General features: G+C 35.3%; 2 protein-coding genes across 6 annotated transcripts; one reads left to right on the plus strand and one right to left on the minus strand.

Moving 5' to 3' along the window:
* Positions 1–57: 57 nt before the first annotated feature.
* Asnrs (asparagine--tRNA ligase) lies at positions 58–3,429 on the plus strand. The gene is made up of 10 exons (XM_083077766.1): positions 58–267; positions 429–507; positions 703–1,110; positions 1,171–1,328; positions 1,415–1,558; positions 1,634–1,782; positions 1,848–1,976; positions 2,057–2,306; positions 2,393–2,656; positions 2,747–3,429. The coding sequence occupies exons 2-10, from the start codon at positions 477–479 to the stop codon at positions 2,876–2,878; spliced, it is 1,665 nt and encodes a 554-aa protein (XP_082933892.1). The 5' UTR covers positions 58–267; positions 429–476; the 3' UTR covers positions 2,879–3,429.
* Positions 3,430–4,346: 917 nt separating this feature from the next.
* Positions 4,347–22,769, minus strand: Rbcn-3a (rabconnectin-3 alpha). 5 transcript variants are annotated; one of them, XM_083077764.1, is made up of 32 exons: positions 22,475–22,769; positions 21,749–21,946; positions 21,497–21,650; positions 21,171–21,254; positions 20,294–20,503; positions 20,077–20,215; positions 19,551–19,748; positions 19,291–19,469; positions 18,821–19,039; positions 18,594–18,747; positions 13,819–18,455; positions 13,417–13,731; positions 13,232–13,333; positions 12,956–13,150; positions 12,643–12,873; positions 12,372–12,509; positions 11,915–12,147; positions 11,655–11,836; positions 11,145–11,514; positions 10,831–11,064; positions 10,509–10,761; positions 10,198–10,402; positions 9,843–10,110; positions 9,509–9,682; positions 9,331–9,429; positions 7,823–7,909; positions 6,597–6,657; positions 6,244–6,452; positions 6,016–6,160; positions 5,693–5,910; positions 5,512–5,595; positions 4,347–5,448 (listed from the first exon to the last, which is right to left on the minus strand). In XM_083077764.1, exons 1-32 carry the CDS (start codon positions 22,559–22,561, stop codon positions 5,332–5,334), a joined length of 10,179 nt encoding a protein of 3,392 aa, XP_082933890.1. In that variant the 5' UTR covers positions 22,562–22,769; the 3' UTR covers positions 4,347–5,331. The 5 variants fall into 5 exon arrangements, with proteins under 5 accessions (XP_082933890.1, XP_082933888.1, XP_082933889.1 ...); XM_083077762.1 differs by having other exon boundaries at positions 18,821–19,057; XM_083077763.1 differs by having other exon boundaries at positions 21,171–21,269.
* Positions 22,770–22,941: the final 172 nt, after the last annotated feature.

Consider the following 22,941-nt stretch of genomic DNA (forward strand, 5'->3'; position numbering starts at 1 on the left):
TTATATTTTAAGATTTGAATGTTCGATTACGCAAGTCGTCACAGAGCACTGTGGGTTTGCCATAAATACAGATGGAATCTCACATATATATATGCCTGTGCACCTATATCATACCGGACACCGGATTCAACGATCGAAGAACAGTGCGGAACATTGCTGACGACACGTTGCATTTGATTGCATTTATGTCGAAGCTTGCAGTGAAAAAAACTATTCTTTAAAATTGTTTCAATTACCTGGTGTATCTGCTAATAAGAAAAAACATAGGTTAGAGAATATCTTTCATTTCGCATATTTAATAAAATACTTTATACACGTGTTAATACAAGATTATCTTATTGTTATATTTTATTTTAAAACCTATGTTTTTTATATATTAATATTAGTAGTAGCATAATTTAATAATTAATGTTTTTTTTGCATTACAGTATATTCAGTTATACATATACATACTTGGAAGTAGATTGCAAGTCAATATGTCTGATAAAAGAATATCCTCATCAATAGGTAAGTTGCATCATAATGTAATAGAGAAATCTAATTGCAATAACAATCATAAAAAGAGAAATAATATCAAAAATTATATATATTAATTATAATACATATATCATATATAGTATTAATACATATTACATATGATACATATGTTATATATAAAATTAAATAACATTTATAATTATAATGAGAAAAATACTTTATAAGGTATTTATACATCGGAGAAGAATGGGAGTGACAAGACAGGAGATGGTTCGGAAAAAAACCCTTTCAAAACCATCCTAAGAGCGATGCATCATGCTGGTAAAGAACCTTTTCCAGTCATTTATCACGATTCTCGTGAAGATGGTAAAGAATATGAACCAGCATCTAAATCTCAATTAAAGAAGATACAAAAGATTTGGGTTAGAGAACAGCACAAAAATGAAGAGAAGGAGAAAAAGTTGTTGGAGGATGAAGAAAAGAGATTGAAAAATCTTGAAGAGGCTAAGGCAATTGTCACAGAAGAGGATAAATCTCTACCAGAAGCAAAGCAAATTAAAATAAAAGAAGCTCTGAATCACAGAGATCAAAGAGTTAAACTGTTTGGATGGGTTCATAGACTAAGAAGACAAGGTAAGTGATATATTTTAATTTATTTCTATTATGAGATAATTTGTCAATTAATTTTCATAGGTAAAGCTCTCATGTTCATCATGTTGCGAGATGGGACAGGTTTTCTGCAATGTGTACTGACTGATAAGCTTTGTCAAACATATGAAGCTTTGACTCTTGCCACTGAAGCTGCTGTTCAACTATTTGGGACTTTAAAAATTGTCCCTGAAGGGAAGAATGTATGTTAATTACATCCCACATTATTGATTATCTGGATAAAATGTATATTTATATATGCATTGCGTGCGCGCGCGCTTAATTTTAGGCACCTGACGGGCATGAATTGCATGTTGATTATTGGAAACTTATTGGCTCGTCGCCTCCTGGTGGGGCTGATTCAATTTTGAATGAAGAAGCTCTGCCTGATGTACAATTGGACAATAGGCACATAATGATTCGAGGAGAAAATGTATAATACAAAAGTTCTTTTTCAATTAATAATTTTTTAAAATTAAGTCATCATAAAAATTATTATCTATTTCAGACATCAAAAATCTTAATCATGAGATCTATATTAGTTCAAGCGTTTAGAGATCATTACAGAGATCGTGGTTATTATGAAGTAACTCCACCAACTTTAGTGCAAACTCAAGTGGAAGGAGGCTCGACTCTCTTCAAATTAGATTACTTCGGGTATATATTAGCCAATAAATTTTTAAGTATATTGTTATAAATCAATTAATTAATGTCTTTTTCAGAGAAACTGCTTTTCTTACTCAAAGTTCTCAACTATATCTTGAAACTTGCATTCCAGCAATGGGAGATGTATATTGCGTCGCGCAATCTTATCGAGCAGAACAGTCGAGAACTCGTCGCCACCTTGCCGAGTTCGTATACAAATTTCTACGTATATTTACCTGTGTTCTTTTTATAAATATCCTTTAATTATTAAATTATAATTTTTCAGATACACGCATATCGAGGCAGAATGTCCGTTTATCACGTTCGATGATCTACTTGATCGATTGGAAGATTTAATTTGTGATGTAGTCGAACGAGTTCTACAGTCACCGTTCGGTCATCTTGTCCAAGAATTGAATCCCGGATTTCAAATCCCCAAGAGGCCTTTCAAACGAATGAACTACACCGACGCGATCGAATATTTGAGAGAAAACAATATCACGAAAGAGGACGGTAGTTTTTACGAGTTTGGTGAAGTAAGAATAAGTTCTCATATCATCTTTATATCCTTGCACCATCTCTTCAGGACAAAACCTGTAATCTCAGAATCATTTTTCTGTAGGACATTCCAGAGATGCCAGAGAGGAAAATGACTGATGCTATTAACGAGCCCATACTGCTTTGCCGTTTCCCCACTGAAATTAAATCATTTTACATGCAGCGTTGCGCGGAAGATGAACGCTTAACCGAATCCGTTGATGTACTTTTGCCAAATGTAGGTGAAATCGTCGGCGGTTCGATGCGTACCTGGAATTACGAAGAGTTGTTAGAAGGCTACAAGCGTGAAAATATCGATCCGACTCCGTACTACTGGTACACGGACCAGGTAAATACGAGAGAGAATAAGATCTCGTAAATTATGATTTTGGAATAATAGATAATAAATTAAATAATTTTTATATTACTTATTTTACAGCGAAAATATGGATCTTGTCCTCACGGCGGTTACGGATTGGGATTGGAACGATTTCTGTGTTGGTTGTTGAACAGATATCACATACGTGAAGTATGCTTATACCCGCGTTTTCTGGAACGTTGTCGTCCATAAAAACATTTCACGAGAATATAAATTTTATAATCAATGGCACGTTTGAAAAGCGATATATTTCATTCTTTATACTGTTACAATAAGATGTAATACTGCATTATATTAAAAAAGCTATACAATAGTTGAATTTAAAAAAAGCACATCAAAACTACTTAAAGAGATATATTATCCGAATATAAATTATTCATCTTCTCCACTTTAATATTAATAAAATATAATAATGTGTATTATTGCATAAAATTTGAATTTAATAATAATATTCAGTATGTTTATGTAGTAAATTTATATATATATATATATATATTTCAAAAGCTGGATATACCGATACTTCTAATTTGCACATATTTATTATATAATCGAGTATACAATGCCATATCGAGTCTGCTTACACAGTTCAAATAAAAATTCATAAAAATGTTCATAATCGTACATATAACGTATAAATACTGATTTTATGTATTTATAGAAAATTCTTTTTGTATTCATATATAACAAAAAAATGCTTAAAATTATTAGGTAATTAATATACATTTGATCCCTTTTTATTATAATGGTAAATATTTTATAACTGAATTAAAGTGTAAGAAATCAATTAACATCCTTATAAGTGGCCTATATAAATCAAAATGTATTTGACCTTATATATTGATAGAAGAGTGTTATTATTCAACACACGTGCATATATGTAATAAAATTAATTTTTTTTATAACTTTATTTATATGAAGTATATTATATATGTTTTCAACAGAATCTATATTTGCAACAGTTATTAATATCATAAATATTTAAAAATTACGAAAAAATGGGCCAGCATTATATATCTTTAAATAAATTCATATTAAGCAACCCTTAATCATATATATAATTCAATATATAAATCGTATATATAATTCATATGATATAAAATTGGATACGAGAAAAATATATTTATCAAATATTTGAAACAATGAAGTTCATTGAAGCAGGTTTAAATGTTAAAAAATAGTTTAACTGTAAAACTTTCCGAATATTATCTTATCCTTTATGTACTCTCTGCTGATATTGAAGTAATTTGATAATTCATACTATTGCAATAAAGTACATATACACATATGATAAAGGATAATTATACAGATACAGTAAGATATTTCACAGCTATATATATATGCTGTTTTGTAATTATCATCAAGTAAGTATATTATACACTTAGAAAAACAGAGAGTTTATCAGAAGGCATATAGATTTCAGGCTTTGTATTTCATTCATTTCCAAAAAAATTGCCTGCCATTTTATACTTTATATTATTTTAATTATTATCCAATTTATTATTTCTGGATAGTATATAATTGTGTATGTATATATATATATATATATATATATATATATATATATATATATATATATATATACATGTACGTCGTAGAATAGCGATGATGAAAAAGCATCGAAGAGGAGTATTTTGGAATATTTAGAGGATTTTGTCTCGAGCCAAGTTATCGAACGTATATTGTACAACAATAACTTACATTGCACACGTTTCTATTTTAACAAATAATACACAGAAACCTAAAATGTTTCTCTTTAGCGTAAAGAAATATCTCACATTTCACTAGTCAATAACCGCTGTAAAGATCGGCTAAATCGTCGTTTAAATTATTTGCTGCTAAATAATAAAATTCATCTCTCAACTGATTTATAAATATTACATATATTACATATTAAAATATGAAGGTACGTAGATTATTACATGTAATTTATCGAATCGTTCAATATTACTTTCATGTGAGAAAGGAATGATCATGTATATATCATATATAGCGCTATGTATGCTACACATGAAATACACTTTAGGATGCAGTGCCGTTCTAATATTGCATCTCGGCACTACGGTTACTCGTGTATTTCGTGTGTGTCGCGTTGCTTTGGTTTTTTTTCTTTTCCTTTTTTTATTTTGTTTTTGTTCTTTAATTGAGGGAAACACTTGGATACGCTATCTAAAGTTACAGCTTCACTATGTTTATAAGAGCTTCAATTTTGGACAACAACAACAATATTCGTGCAGGATTTCCTACTTTATCATATATGTATATAACAAAGAAGTCTTGATAAAACAATATACATATACATACATACTTATATATATATATATATATATATATATATATATATATATATATGTATGTATATAACATTCATTTAGCTTGTCAACACAACATACTAGCCATGCAAAGGAACATTGTATTGTTTGCACAGTTTGTATGTAAAAGTAATATAGATGTATCGTACAATAGCAATCAATGAATTGCATAGACTTCTTTAACGATTTGTCTTTCGTATGTATGGTTGGTGTGTATATATATATATATATATATATATATATATATATATATATCTATAATCAATAAATATCGGCGCTCTTTCACATAATATACTTACAGAGTAATCGTTTCTTTCTTTCATCATCTTTTTAATTCTAATAAAGCGTTTGTATTACACAATCGCGTTCTGGCAGTTGACGAACTTTCATCGAACCATCTGCTCCACATGAAAACAATCGGCCCGCAGAGTCCACGTGTAATTGGGTAACGCCCTGCACGATAAATGATTACATTATTATCCCTGTTTTGTGCGATCAACTGAATTGATACAGTACCTGCCCTATATTTTTGAAGAAACTAGATCGTGGATGTTCACCAGGAAATGAGTAGAGAAGAGAATGGACGGTCAAACCCCATATCTGCGAATGAAATTTATTATTGAATATAAACGGAGTTGTATTTCTCTCATTATAGAGAGTCGCGATTTAAGAAAATGAAACTTATTTATATATATACCTTAATATCACCATCACCCGCTCCGCTAACGAAAAATTCTTCGTGCGGATCAAGGGCCAGACATTTGATAGCCGACTCATGCGCCTGGAATCTATGTCTCTGTTGTCGTTGCCGCACATCGAATATGTTGATGTCGCCTTTCTTGCCGCCGCTAATTAATAGTTGATGTTGTGGCGCCAGGATCAACGCGCTGGCTCCTTGCTCGTGACACATGAAACCTTGACGAAACACAATCGGATCATTGCAAGAGAAATATCAGGTGATATCTTGTCATCCATTCATATGCAAGTAGAGTTATTTATACATGTGATTATTATTTGTACCTTGTACGAGAGATTTGTTTTGTGGAAGTAACGTGTCCCATAGTGCTACATTCCGCCCTTCCGAGCCATGACCGGCGGTAGCCACGAGACTGCATGCACCGAGGAAGACAAAGTCTGAGGTAACTTTGCTGTGGCACTGATAGGTCTAAAATAATAAATTTCAATAAATAAGTAGTACTTTTAATAATAGTTCTTTCAACACTTTAAGCGGAATATGAAAATTCTTACGAAGAATGGTCGAGCCGTTCCTTCCCGACACGCCACTTGAAACAGACTCAGATGACCATCGGAATCGGCCACGCCAAACTTGTTGCCGTGTTGTGAGAATCGCACGCGGGTCACCTTGGCGAAAGTGCCAGGCGCTCTTGGAGTCGCGACTGCCGTCTGATGTCCCCACTCCCATAAAGATACAGAGCCATCCTGTGATCCGGTCAAGTCTGGAGTCGCCATAAAGAAAGAAAACAGACATGTTATATATTATTGTAAAATCTTCCATAATTTTTGCACAATCATGATAAGTGTCTTCTGTATTCGTGTAAGTATGTATGTCAAAATATAATAAGTATAATAAGTATACTCACATAGCGGTAAAAGTGGATGGGAAGAGATTCTTCTGATGCCATCAATCTTGTGCTTTAGGATCTGTCGGAATAAAGTACAGATGGTCCATTAAATTTGCGAGATTGGAAATAGAGATTCGAGATAATATAAATAAAAATGATACATTTATATATTTCAGCAGAATTAAACTATAATAACTTGATGAACACAATACTGCGACAATATTAAAAGTATTTAATAACGCACATTTTTGGGTGTTGCATCAACGCAAAGTAGGTTTAATGGAGTTGCATAATGGACACGTAGCATGCGTTTTAAACATTGCAGCGAGTTTTTGATCTTGCAAGTAGTATTCAGCCGAGACTGCTTTTCGACCCACTAGCTTGCAAAGTACTAACGTCGATCTCTAGCAGTTAGCGCGTCTTGCAGATGTTGAATTAACGTGTGATGATATGTATATGAATGTGGTACGGTAATATTACACAATAAAACATTGATAGAAATCAAGTTATCCAAGTTTCACGCATTCTCACACCGAGAGGATATGAGAAAAACGTAATACCTAAAACTGGATACATTACAGGATACATCAGTGGAAAATTTCAACGATTGATTTGAAAAAATTTCAACGATAGTACATGCATTTAAATATTCCAATATTCATTTACATTGTGTTCATTAATATTGTCAATTACATATAATTTACATTGTAATGTATGTACATTCTATGTAATACTTGTGATAAAAACAGTGAGTTTTCCCTATCAACTGTAAATATAACATCTATGAGAATGTAGGAGCAGATGAAACACTAGTGTTGCCAATTGAGAATATGATGATCTTAGAAACTTCCCTCTTATCTTATTATTATACTGATAATGTATAAGCAAAGAAAAATACAAACCAATGCACTGTGCATGTTGCTATGAGCTCTTAGACAAAACGATAATGGCTAAATGTTTCTAAAAATAGGCCTTACAGGTTGAGCTGCAAGGTCTTGTTGAGAAGTTCAAAATACATCTGACTTGCAATACATCTAAAGAATTATTAAAAATATGCAATACAATTTCAATAATTCTTAGATAATTTCGAATCTTTACATAACATGATCAAACGATATAAATTTTCTATACTATGTCTTTAGCATATTACAAATCAGAGATATCTGCTTGTTACCCAAAAAAAGTTAAACATGAAATTTGCAGACTAGGATAGACTATAGGGTCTTGTTAGATGTAAATCTCACCGGCTTTAACAAGTGTTTGCTCCTATCGGCAACAAATTGACAGAAACGCAGGTCGTGGGAGCCAGGAAAAGCAGGCATCCCCTTCATCTGAGCGAGCGAATGAGCCGCCAGTTCAGTGACGCAGACCGAGTTAGATGTTAGGCAAGCATTGAACAAGCAACATTGTCTCCGTCACCACTTTTGTGCTACCCTATCCCAATACATCACATTCACAGGTTGCAAGGCTTGTCTGGCGATATGTATCTTTTATCCTTATATAGCCATTAAAAGGAAAAAATTCTATATAACAAAGTTGCTCTACAATTTGCTTAATTAACATTATAAGCTTTGACAAAAGCGTTAAAAAAGATATAACTATTGTGTATAAGTTAATGAGCTTTCTCAATTTTAAACACAAATGTGACAAATGAATTTTTCTGGCATTTATTGCATAAAACGAACAAGCCTTGCGAATCCAGCCGTATCCTGATATGTGAGACACAGTGCACATTTTTTGTCTCAATATATATCATGCAATGAATGTAAGATTTATTTATAGTCATAGTCATACATCTCTTCTCTTTGGTGCAAAATACTGCTACTCGCGTCAGTCTGAATGTAAATGCACAAGTATTGCCTAATAATATCATTATTTTTATATATAAAAAATGAAGAACAAAGAGATATTATTACAAAAGATGCGCTGTCTAGTGATGTCAAACAGACAAGTATACAATGTATATGCAAGGACTTGGTACACATGTACGATGAATCTTGGAAGATTCTCGGAATATTCCAGGTGGGCAGTACACTTCCTACTTAAATCGACAAACATCCTTGCTCTATTATAAGCTTATTAAAAGTTTCTTTTCTTATATTAGGAAACCCCTGTTGCCAGTTGTTACTTATAAGCTACTTAGGATTATTTATATTAATTTTGAAACTACTACAAATATTCTCTTAGTTATGACAAATTAAGCTGTCTACATGTGAATTAATTAATGAATCTGCAATTTTTTGCGCGATAATGATTAATTGTACATTTTTCACACTCACACACGCACATGTATATTATAATAATCTACATTGTGAGATATATATGTGTAGTGAGTATAATTACACTCAAAATAAAAGTAAATATTACGAATACAAAAAATTAAATCTAACATTTGAGAAAAAATAAAATACATTTTATCTTACTTAGCCTTGGGATTAACTCAACATTCAAAATGTTAAATGTAGCGTAAATATATAGATAAGAAATTAAAATGTAAATTAAATCCTTTACATAAATTAATTTGAATTATATTTACAAGATTTAAATGTTTCATCTTCGACTTATCATTCGACATTATTAAGATTATATCACAAGTTCTATTGAAACATTTCATTAATTTTTGAAGAAGAAAAAAATTATATTTTATATGTTATAGAATTATTTGTACCAAAAAAGCAAAGGAAGTCTTGATAAATGGAAGTAATGCAACATTGTTTAATATATAAATTATGATGTAATTAAAAAAACTCACCACACTCGCGCCACGTCCACTCTGACTGGCTATACCTGAATGAGGCTGGGGACTGTTCGTTTGAGGACTCTGTGCCAGCAAAGGACGATCTGCTGCTGTCTACAAATAAAATGTTTAATATAAAATACGAAATTCATTTGTGTTAATATAATGGTATTGTGTGTGTGTTAAACCATACCTGTATAACTAAGAAACTGGTTGGCTGTACAGGTTCTGGATCAGGTTGTTTAGTCAAGTTGATAATATCGAATTCGCATTCATCTTCCAGCCACGATGGAAGTTCTAAGAGTAGGGAAATGTTCATCTCTTGCACTTCTCGAGGTGTAGCAAGGGCCATTAAACCTGGATTTACCTATTTACAGTCATAACAATTGTATATATATTAGTATATTAGTGTATTTCTCTTATCTAGATAAGATATTATATATTCGAAGTAATTCGAAAATTTGTTTAAAGATTTAAAAAAAGATTTAAAAAAATTAACTAGATTTAAAATAAGATTTAAAAAAGACCTGATTAAGACAGAAGGCACTGATGCTATCTTGCTCCTTATGAATGATTCTTACTGGTTCCGGCAAGCTTGTAGTGCCACTATCGCTACCTTTATCTTCTCCAGTTCCACGATGCACACCATCAACAACTGATTGATTACTTTCAAGTATTGTCGATAAGGATCTTCGTTTCCCGAACACTGCACGAATGAAAATATCCTGTACCAATTCTTGTCTAACTAAATAACACCACAGACGGTTAGTAGGCGCTGCGGATGCCAATCGTGTACTGAAATCATTTAGAATATTTTTCTGTTTAATATCTCTCTTGTCGAAATTTTTAATTTGTTAAATGAAAGATTTCATCTATACTCACTTGAAGGGAGTATTTCCTTTTTCCAATAACGATCGATACTTGTGAATGGCTGGTTTTCCAGGCGTAGGAGAGGGATCCGGCGCACATCCAGGTATGTAAGTTGCTGATGGTGGGCCTCTGTGTTCCAACTCTTCGCGTAAAGAGTCTTGCCATTGTGCAACAATGCCCAGTGTGCCGTGAATTAGCGGACTACTTACGGGTAATTCTAAAATAATGTATTATTTTCGTTAATTTATTATGTAATTTACTACGTTATTATAATTTTAATATCGATTCAAGATATTAGTTTCAAAATATTGCAATTTATGTACCTTGCATTTCTATGCCAGCGATGGTCAAAAAGTCTTGCAATTGCTGTTGCAGTATTTTAACTATTGCTAATCTCATCACGCTCCAACTGTACGAATTAGAATTACTATGCTCAGTATTATCCTTTGGTTTGTTCTTTGGTTTCGAACTCGTGTCAAATACGTCTTCTTCATCGTCTGTGGAATCCAAGTCAGACACCGCAGAATCGGAAGAATCATAATCAATCTCTTCTGCGTATTCAGTCTCTATGCGTGGCTGCAAAAATACAGTTATAGTTGTACAATAGTGAAATAGAGATAAGAGAAATAATGATGTGGCATACACCTTCATGAGAAAATAAGAAATCATGCTCATTTGTGGTGAAACAAATTGTTCTCTATATGTAGGTTTGTCCTCCTTCATATTTGGCTGTTGACCCGTAAATTGTCCCAATAGTTTCATATTCAGCTTGACGCGTTGTTTGGTCAATGACGTCATGGTATTCCACATTCCACTGGCGGTACTTTGGATTTCGCTCGTCACACTATCGGTCCGCTCGACGCTGATCGTGTTACCTCCCTTGCGAAAAGAAACACAAAGAAATATAAAACCACAATGTTCGAAAAAATAAAACCCACATCGCACAAAAATCAATATACCTGGCTACTAGTGGTGCTCGCTACGCGCAACAGCTTTTTAACTCCACCGCCAAAAAGAGAAGACCATGTGTTATTATCAAAGTGCTGTCCAACCAGTCTATACAAAATGTGACTGTCACAACTTGACAGAGCATAAATGAACAGGCTCATGTATGTTGCCACGAAAGCTTCGCAAAGCAAAATATTTAATTTCGGAGTGTCCTCGTCTTTTTCTCGAGCAAGCAACGCGCGTAAATTTGTCACACCCGGCCATTTGGCAGGCGAGGTAGTTATGCATACACCATCATCCGTCGAATAACGTCGATGATATTTGTTTGAAGCTACCAAGTGACCACCTGAGGACGTGTCTACTTCCGCGACGACTGGGAAACTGAAACACAATTAATGTATAAATCAGATCTTTTCTTGGAGCATTTTGTACAATAATTAAATTAATGTATAATAATATATAATAAATTAATATATAATAATTAAAATTAATCGACTTAATCATAAAATAATATAGCTTACCTCTCTGGTTGGTGATGCTTCATAACGAATGTGTCTGAATCACAAAGTGATTGATAAATACAAGCACTAAGCGCCACTGCTAGATCTCTCATGATGAATACTTCGCAGTAATGTGTATTTCTATTAGGCATCGGCGGATTTCGTAGCTCTACCAATGTCTGCAGCATATCATGTGCGAGAGACTGCAAGAAATAATAACGTAGGATTAGATATCGATAGAAATAAGATAAAAGGGAAATAATATGAAGATTTTAACTAACTTGCAGATGTCGAACTGGGTCAGCTACGACAGTTTTATTGCAGGCAACGCTGGCACTTAATAAAGGTAACGTAGTGGGGAAAGGAAGGGGACTGAGCAATTGCTGTTGAGTCTTTTCCTGTTGCAATTCTTGTAGCAAGAGTACCAATTCCATTCTTACCGATGCTAGGCCGCCACCCGATGCACCGTGCAACGAACAATACGATAATAATGTTCTTAATAATGTTTCATTAGCTGAAAATCACAAGATATTTATTACAATTTTGTTTTTTTATATCATCTATTTTTTTAAATGTAATATTAAATGTAATATTATATTATTTAACATACGATTTTTAAAATAAATTAAAATAAATGAAATATAATTAAATATAAAAGTAAATTAAATTAATTTTAAATTTGCAAAAAATTCGTTTTTTTTAAGGGATTAAATGATATAAAAATAAAATTAGCTTAACCTTTTAGCCATTTTTTCCTTTTAACAGCTCTCTGCACTTTCGCTTCAAAGTCCAACTTCTCCGCTACTAATATTTGATGTAAGGTCGGTTGTTCACCGGGCTTGTACGGTGGTACATCATCAACCATACCACCCTCGTCTGAAAGTTGTTCTTCTATTAATATCACTATCGATTTTCCGTAATTTTCAAAACTGTTGTCAATATCATTATGATAACAGTTATCATATTAATATGATAACAGTTATGTGTATACAAAATAAAAGAAAATTACATTCTGCCGCGTTGTTCGCATCCCCGTCCGCGTTAGTACTGTAGCTACATAGCTGTCTCAATGCGTCTACCTCTCGTTCCAACCATACATACAGTTGATATCGTAGCTGACCTCCATCTACCTCGAAACCAGTTGCTAATGTGGATAATTCTTCCATCAAGATTTTCAAGCAAGCTACGAATTTCAGTTGTTGCGCCATGATATCTAATTGACCAGCTGACTTTGCTACATCTTTTAAAATATGTTTTTTAATATCAATGTTTTTTAATTAATAATCAACATAAAAATGTAATTTTTCAAAAAAAGTTCTTACTGTTATCGATCTCTGAATTATACGCATTATCTGGCTCTTTCTTATCAAGTTTCATGGTCATGGGAGGGCTATCGGCATCCTCATCCTCACCGGCATCATCGTCCCAGTTCAATTCTAATTTATCCTCCTCTATGCGTCTGGTACTCTGGGACCAATCCAACGACGGTGTATTCCAATCCAAAGAGGTAGCAGTTTCTGAAAATAATATTTTTCTTTTATAGTTAAAATTCTTTATATTTTACAGAGAATATATTTATATAGAATAATAATACGTACCTTTATTATTGCTTACTCCATTCGATTCACTTCCCCAATTAATGATACCGGTATCTATTTGAGTATCTTGAGTTCTAGATTTACTTGGACTGTTTAATAAACCTATTGAAATAGAAGAATAATAACAATATTTTAATTCAAAACTTACAAATTGTCACACACAATATGTATATATATTTACTTACTTGGAGAGTCTTCACCGTTTGTTTCCATAACTTTATTAGGTAATTTGGACAAGACTTCAAGAGCGAGAGCTGGACAGCCAGCTTTGAAATGTGCGTGTGCTGTTGTGAAATACAATTGCCTCTCCAATGGTGTAATACTATCTTCCAACATTAACTGTTTGTCTGGTTGACTTTTTGTTTCTGTACCATAACTGAATCCTGAGATCACCACCGAATGTCCTTTCTTCTTATCTTGTGCAGTGGACGCAATATACTGTCTGATTAATAATGGATGTGTACGAAGATAAACATAAAAGTTGAAGACATTTGGATTCGCTACAACGAAGAGACAAAATATTCATTGTATAATTATTATATAATTATTTCATATGTATACAAAAATGTACAAAGATATAAATTTACCTGTTGTTCCTTCTGGTTTATCAGATTCATCATTATACTGCGGATGCATATGACCGACATTGGTCAGAAGCAAAGTATTAAGAGAACCGGAATAATCTTTCAAGAGCCATAAAGCCATGCTACGTAAGAATGGATCAGGATGCACTCTACTCATATCCTGATTTTGTCCATCTTTGTCGCAGCCTAAAATCTCTTCATACAACAATCTCCTCATATTGGGAGATGATGTATCGTTCTCGTAGAGTCTAGCTATCACCATCGCGAGTTGAATATCGTTTAATTTATTTAGACATACATCGATAGCATCTTTCAGCGCACGAGCCAGTAAAAAGAACGCGGCTGCGTGTTCGAATCGTTGCTTCCCAAGTAGAGCGAAAGCGTTTTTCAATGCCGCTTTTCTCCATCGGTCTTCGGTAAAATTATTCGAGAAAAAGGTAGTCATTCGTTCGTCCCGCTTGTTTCTAAATAAACCCCATACTAGATTTTTCTTCTTCATCGCCAAATAATAAATAGCCGCGTCTAAAGGATCTTGATTAAGCTGAAAAGCGGCCTTCGCTATTTTCTCCACGCATTTCTTAAGCACCGTATTGCTTCTGATCCACCAGCCTACACCGAGCTCCTTCAGCACAGACCACTTTGGTTGACTTTTAGCGTAAGATGGAATTAATCCCAGCAGTTCCTCCTCAGATTCAGAATGAAATGCCCACACGAGGTTGTTCGATGCGACGCCTTGTTTCTGAAATTGCGCTCGTTGAGCCAACGGCAAACAACGTATTAGATAGTTGTAGTGCTTCATCGCTAAAAGAAATCTAAGGCCGCAGTCATCCAACGAATCAGTGGACACGGTTTCGCCATCCGGAATACCCGTTAGATTTTCCTTCGCAATCGCGTTCTTGGCCGCGTCGATTGCGAATCTCTCTGCAAAGTCGACATTACACGTCGACACGGTATCCGCCAGAGCGAGCAGATGCATTTGATCTAAACTGGATAATCCCGGGAGATGAGTATGAGTCAGGAGACGTGACAGCAATCTCCCTTGTCTAGGACCGAAGTGAGATATCCCTTGCCTCTCTGGCACCGAGGATCGTCGATCCTTTTGCCGTGAACACTCATAATCCTCTTCCAGCATATCATCCAACGATTCTCCCTCGTCCAGATTGCTGTCAAATAATTCATTGTAATCGTGTTTGTCCTCGTTTTGTTGATGCGGTAAATTAGTTTCCTTATCGGCCATTAACAGAGTCCACAACGGTAAGGGTGAGATGGATGTGATTTCCGCGTAGTCCAGCGTCAATTCTTCCGGTATCTGTGTGGTCGAACCTCTCGGTTCTAACGGCGACGTCGTGCCCACATAGCTTACCGACATCGTCCTCGATCGCGACCAATTGCGCTGCTTCACCAGATTCTCGTCATCGGCTCGTAAGGAGCAGGAACTAGCTATACATCGCACTAGATGCGCCAATATAGCCTTCACCCATCTAATCTTGCCCGAGTTTAATAATTCCATCAACTGTTTGGGATGATATTGTGGTAAAACCGGACAAGCTATTCTCGACGCTTCGAATAGTCCGTAATCCGGCATGTAATCAAAGCTCAAGTTCTCATTTTGTATACCGCGCTTCTTCTTCGCGTCTAACATTGTTAGATTGATGCTGCTAACACGCGATAGATGCGGCATGGAAGATACGTTCGCCAATCGTCTCTGGGATGTCTCTTGCGCCAACGTGCGTAGATCCTCATCACGCAGATTCCGACTCGCCTGAAATTCATCGGATTCCTGATGCTGCAGATTCGAATGGAAGCAATCGTTCCTCGGATTTGGTTTCCATTGCGAATACACGTGCATCTCGGAATCCATGCCGACAACTAGAATGCCATCTCGCACCCAGGATATTTGCATAGGCAGCGGCGGCAGACCGTCCGCCGTCGTTAGTTCAATCTTGCGCAATTTCATCCATCGAATTTCATCGACAAATTGCGGTTGTGCTAGAGATGAAGTCTTTCGTAGTATCGGTCTGTTATTACTCTGGGATTCCTTCATCGCTTTCATATTAGCCTGCGCCAGATCCGAGCACACTGGTGTGAATAACATAATCTTAGAACCAACACCGACAGTTAGAATGTGCGAGCCGTCTTCTTTCGATACCCAGTCGAGTTGCACCAGATGCTTTTGTGTGAGGGGGCACGTATTACCGTTCTCTATGATTGACTTTCGTAAAGATTGCAGGGTACTGAACGATGGGACCGCTAACAGACCAGCATTTGACTTCGTGGAATCTCCGTTTTCTCCATTTCTCGAAGACCTTATATCTTCGTGACTAAGAGTCTGCAATACCTGAGTAAGTCGTTGCTTCTTCTGCAAAAATCTACTGTCATACAAATAACTAAGATCCAAGTGCTGATCTACTGGTATTCGCGGCAAATGAATATTTTTCAAATGAATCGTATCTTCCAGAATCCATTCGCTACCTCCTGTGCTTTCGCACTCGTATATGGCAACGCAGAGATTTACGTAGCGCGAGTCTGGATCGCTCTTTGTCGGACGCGTAAACGATTTTCCATACTTGTAGGCACAGGCGATGCGTCCGCTATAAGCCGCGCTTATGTTCAACGGTTGACCAGTGATGTCGATAGTCGATTCCTGATCCTTTCTGATCATCTCCCACTCGCACCATTCATAGTCAAGTTTGTCGTCTGGTCTCTTCGTCACTTTGCACTTCCAAAAACGTACGGTGCTGTCGCTACATGCCGTTACAATGATGTACGGCGCAAAGCAGGCAGGGTATATTGAGGAACTACTTAAATGTCCCGCCGCGGGTGCAGCATGAATTACCTCTACTCCGTCAGGCAACGGTAATTCCTGTGTGCAGACTTTCGTAGTAGTAATGAGAACGTGGCTATTCTGATGGCGACGAGGCAGAAACGTCGAATCCAAGTCAGCCTGACTTTCGCGACGACTTCGACTGCCACCAGTTTGACTAGCTCTGCGCGATCGTCTACCTTCCGCGTGACCTAATCTGCCAGGTGTGCCTTCGTCATCTTCATCTTGAACCAGATGAGAATCTGGCACGTACATCATTGAACCCGATAAACCGGTGGTTTCCGGTTGTGATGCTATCACCAATCGCCACATGTGCACGGTGGTACCCTGTTGCGTTCGTTCAAGAACTACTATGTAGAACGGTTCCTCGAAAATTGCCGATTGCTGTAGATCCACCATGGCGTCCAATGTAGATTCCATGAGTCCTAAATCATTGCTAGATATATCGATACCAGACTGTTTTTCGTCGCTTCTCTCGCCTATAATCAGTTGCTCTTGAAAGACGTGAAGAAACTGTGTGTTCTGCCAATCATGAGTAGCATCGGAGATAGCGTCCAGTTGTATAACACATCCCGGTCTCGCAGTTGATTGTTGAGATACTATCTTTATTCTATCGTGGATCGAATGCCTGATACCATCGTCTGACGACATGTCCGTCGAGAGGCTGGCCATGGAATCCATCATTCGACTCCTTCTCTCACTGATCGACACTTCTGCCAGTAATGTTCTGGCGTCGATAACAGCTTGATAGACTCTCAGGCATTCTCCGTCGCTAGCTACAAAACACGCACTAGGAGAATTGGACAGATTGCCCAACGTCGTGCTTGGCAATAATGTCGGAATCCAAGCTACATTACTGAACGCCGATATCTCGGGTGAATTGATACGCGCCAATTCGGAAACTCCACCACTCTTCGACAGGGGCCCCACAGCATCTACTCGCCATAATATCAGTTCGCTGCAAAAACCGGTAGGCGACATGATGTCCTTATTCTTAAAGATGTCGTGCTTGCCACTGACGTTTTCATTAGATCCCACCGATTGTGCACCAGAAAATTCAGGTATATTATGATGAGAAGTTGTCACAAGCAAAGGTAAAACGGGATGGCACGTGATGTCGTTTACACGAAAGCGATGTCCAGAAGCTCTACATGCGTGTCCTATACTCAAAACTTGCGAAAATTTTGTTTTATCCGCAAACGTCAACTGCCACAAATTCAAAGTACCGTTTGAATGCTTCGACACCATGGAAACGATCGGACTAGGATGGGTCAATAAATCTGCTTCGTGTCCGTTTTTATTACTCTCCAGCGCATTAGGTTCGGTTTTCGTTTGATTTTGATCGTCCGTAGTTTCTATATTTTTCAATAGCTCTTGACCCGCTTTTGAGGTTAAAGTGGATTGTTCCTCATCTTGCTCTATGAGGCTGGGTAAGGGTGTCACGACTTCGCTGGGCTCGCTTGGTTTTGTCGATGATTTTGCAACCTCGCGGATGTTTAATAACGGCCCACCGGAATTATGAGAATACATCGACACATTGTGGCTCATTGTCGATGCATCGCCGAGTGGGAATGCATTCGGAATACGAGTGGAAAAAGAAATTTGCGCCTGTCGAAAAGATCCAGGATGATACTCGTCCAACCATTCGATATGCCAAATCAAAAAACTCCCGTCTATTGGATGTATTGAGAATAGCAGATCTGGATTATGATGCCAGTCGCGCAGTAATGTTTCTATTTTTGTATCTAATGAATCTGGAGCGTGATTCATAGTGGATGTTGCATCCGTTGCTATCGAATTAATGGAAGTTGTATTGCTGTAACAGAAAGTTGCAACATGTTAAAAATGTTAAATATAAATTATTTCTTCTTTGTGTAAATTAAATTATTAGTTTTATAAAAAACTTAATAATTTCAAAATGTAATAAATAGAATAAGAAATTTCGAAAATTTACCTGAGACTCGGATGAGAATGCACACTGTGTGCCAAACTGTGATGAGATGAAGTAGTATGTGCAGTATGGTGTTCATCACTACTGTGATCTTCTTGACTCATTGATCGGCCACCAACGGCTGGCTTTTGAACCGTTTGCAGCCGAATTCCCTTTTCTGAAAAAAACATTGTTATTATTATTGACAGTTGCATTTTTTCGACAATGCATCGAGTAAATTCAAAGCATACTTGGTGTACATTCATCTTCAGAATCATGTTCTACATGTTCAGCATGCTGTTCTTGATGCTGTAAGCCTTCTTCTTTTTCCACTACTTTACGAGTCAATTCCTGCAATATGTTTTCGGCTTGCATGGTGAAGTGCATTTCTTTGTTATTTAGCCAATGTAAGATAAAATTCGGTTCTCTTTCAGGATCTCCGGTAATTAGACTTGGTACTAGCGGTATATCTATAACATGAACGTATACTATCCACTGACGATTACCAATATTTCAATAATATTAAGAACAATATTATATATAAAAACAATAATTTAAAATTGCAATATTAATTGTACATAATCGTATATGTAATGAAAATTATATTATTAAATATTATAATAAAAAGAAAATATTAATAAAAAGAAAAAAAATGGAAAAGAAAGAAGAAAGTTCTATACTATTTTATATGATATATAATGTACATTAATCAATACTATACCAGTTTCTGCATTGATACTGGCTGCCAAGTGGAAATGCATTCCTGGATAATGACCAGAAGTTTGATAATTGTTATGAAAATCATGTACAGAATACGTAGATGGAAGCGTTGGTAAAGTAGGTGCTGTATGACCAGCCTGATGCTGCTGTTTAGCATGTCGCCGAATATGAAAACATGTTCTATAAATAGAATATTTTGTGAATATATTTTATCATAAGAAATATATTTCTATATGAATAAAAAATATATTTCTCATATACTTCATATGTTTTAGTCGCTGCATAAATCGATGTTTATGCATATTATGATGACGATGTTTGCCATGATGACCATGTCTATCAGAGCCTTCAAATTGACTCATATTAGCTAGACCTTCAATATCTGGCGGTATAGTTTCTGTCCACACTCGACAAATGTTATCGCGGCACGAAGTGACCAACATATTAGATACAGAGCCCCTGATTTATAACAAAAGGAAAATTATCGAGATGTTTCTTACATTGTTTAATATATATAAATCAATTGTTGACTTTTTTTATTACAAAGGATCAACACTTTAGTGTAGTTTTTTAGCTAACTTAAAATTCATATATTTTAATTATTACATTTTAACTTAATTCATGCATTTTAATTTATTCTAGAATGTAATAAACATATTTCTGCATATTTTCTACTACTTCTCTAGATAAATAATACAAAATTTCTATAAAAATAGAATATTTTACTGCCTCATATCATGACTATTTATCACCGCAAAAATATCGAAAAGTTTCATATGCTACTTACTTTGGCATATATTTACTTGTCTTGCGCCAAGATAGATGTGTTACAGCGCGTGGGTGTGCAACATAAACAAAACTAAAATTGTCACTGCCTATAGATTGAGAAAAATTTGTATGATCTATGATGTTTTTTGCTGGAAAAACTGGAAACAAAAAATAAGCTATAATAATAACTACTTATAAATATAACATGTTCTTCATCATTTGATATAAATACATACATTGCTTGTTTTCAAACCATATTTTCACCAATCTATCATTCATTCCCGTTGTCGCGAATAAAGTGCCATCAGGACTAAAACTCATAAGATGGACTGGTGTAGCAGTACGACATTTCCACACACAATTCCACCCGCCTGGATCATTTGCAGCCAATGTGTCTGCAGGTCCGGGACTCTCAGCTTCTCCAATTGAGAATGTCACCGCGCCAGCTGTTAAAAAATAAATATATATATTAATGGGCACTAAAGTTGTGTTTCTCATCACAACAAGATGCACATATCTGAAATATAAATAAAGAAAGCTTAATATTTATAGCATATCTAATATCTTAATAATAATAGAATAATAAGAAATATAAAAATAAAATGTCTTTTGAATCACATTATCTATTTTTATAAAATTATATTATATAAATGTTTTAGAATAATAAATGTATATTTATATTATGCAACAGCAAAATATATAAATTAAAGTATTAAATATGGCAAATAAAGATTGAATATATGAGCATTTCCACTATAAAACACATTTTGATCATTGTCTGTTTACAATTATATTATATATAAATAAAATCAAAATTCCAATATAAATATATAAATAAAATCAGAATTGCAATATAGCATCAGTTACAAAAGCTCCTAATTTGACAATTATGGTGCAAAAGCAATTTTGTTAAAGATGGCTTATTGTGAAAGGATAATTCTGATCATATTTTTTTGCAAAATGCATTTGTTTCAATCCTCTAATTCTCAATCAAACAAGATATGCAAATGATTGCCTTTCATAAGAAATTATGATGCAGTGCAGTGGCAGAAAAAGCTATGATATGTTAACATGCCAACACTGTATGTTCATTCTCAAAACGAATGAACTCACGATCCTGAGAAGTATTTGCCATTATATTATGATTGTTTCCAGTTGTGCCGACTTCTTCTGTTTGTAATGTTTTCGGCTTTATGGCTGTAGGTAATATTGCTGTATGAAGTAACAATATGATAATTCGAATATTTAAAAATATTAATAAAGCATTAAATATTTATAAGAGATGAATATCTATCTTTTTAGTTATACATATATATAATGTAAATGAAATCAGACTTTTATTATAGAATATACTGTTTTTTTTTTAACACAAATTATATTTTTTAAAAATATGTATTTTTATTTTTTGAAACAAACAATTCACAAAGAAATAAACTTACTGTGTTCTTCTTGAAATGGCATGATATTTTGATGCCATAACTGTAACAGTTCGCCACCTGTTAATAATCTTGTTCCTTCTAAATTCCATGATAAAGAAGTAATAGTCGATTCTGTTTGTAGACTTCCTGTTTGAACCCATCTATATTCTAATTGCTATAAAGGAAATTTGATAAAGCTGCTTTAAACCTTTTCTTATATATTTATATAAAAATTTAAAATTATGTATAACAAAGAAATATATTAATACAAACATGTGAACAAGTGCTGTGTATAAGAGGTGTTGGCTCAAAAATGCACACTTGATTTTCATATGCTGCAGCAATTTTTCCTGTGTCTGTACTACAATCCAGACAACTAATTCTAATATAATTGTGTACAGCTCCAGGAATTATTTGAACTCGCTCAAAATTGTTGGCCAAGATCACAATATTGCATCCAGCTGCGTATGCCTAAGTGAAATAAATAGAATCATAGTTAATTTAAACATAGAGTTAAATTGAACAATTTTCAATTTTCTATATTTTTGCACTGTTTTCATACATTACATACTGCTTTCATACTTTTATCATATTTAACAAATTTTTGCCTTGCATAGAGCATATTAGCATTGATAAAAAAGTCAAGTTCTCAATCAAATCTGACAAATAATTGCAAAACAAGAAAGATCAACAATTTAATTTTCCACGATACGTCAATACAGCATATATAAAACAGATGTAACATATATAGGACGTGACAAGTATATGACGTTTCCACTGAAGGAAATAGTCAATTCAAAGGAGAGGTGGACGGAGATATCTCCTACGTCTTTACACGCCTCAAATCAAAGTGTCATTTGATCAGCTGACTTCCAACGCAAGAGTATGCATTTTTCGTCGCGCGATCGCTTACGAAATTCCGTGCGACATCGGCCGCAAGGGCCGTCTAGACTAATCACGAGGCGCGCTAATCGGTGATTGTCACCGAGGTAGACTCACGGTGAAGGAGATTCCCTCGACGGAGCCAACGGCGTAACAGCGATCGCCCGCATTGCAGGCGCCGCTCAGTATCTGATGACAATTCATGTTCGCGTGATTACGCGCGAGGCATTAGATCATCGTCCGGTGAAAGGGTCGGTCGCTCTCGCGAACGAAATCTCCGTTAATCGTGTTGTCGCTGACGTTGATCGGACGTCACTCACCTCGACTCGAACTCGAACTCGGCCTACGATCCCTGAGAGATGCGTCTCAGATTGACGCGACACGATGATCGGACGACCGCGGTGCGTCCATCTTTAAATCGATCTTTTCGGGACGCGTTCGGAAATCTTGCGTAGGGTAACGCAACGTTGGACCAACTGGCCAATCAGGACAAAAGAGGAGCAAAGGTTTCTTCGTTCTGATTGGTCAATTAAATGCTGCTCTACCCCGCGAGTAGGATTTATGTACGCACCCTTGCAAGTGAC

Source organism: Camponotus vicinus, unplaced genomic scaffold (assembly GCF_025532165.1).
Source record: "Camponotus vicinus isolate PSW18456_S1 unplaced genomic scaffold, iyCamVici1.0 SCAF_1, whole genome shotgun sequence".
In the NCBI taxonomy this organism is placed as follows: domain Eukaryota; kingdom Metazoa; phylum Arthropoda; class Insecta; order Hymenoptera; family Formicidae; genus Camponotus; species Camponotus vicinus.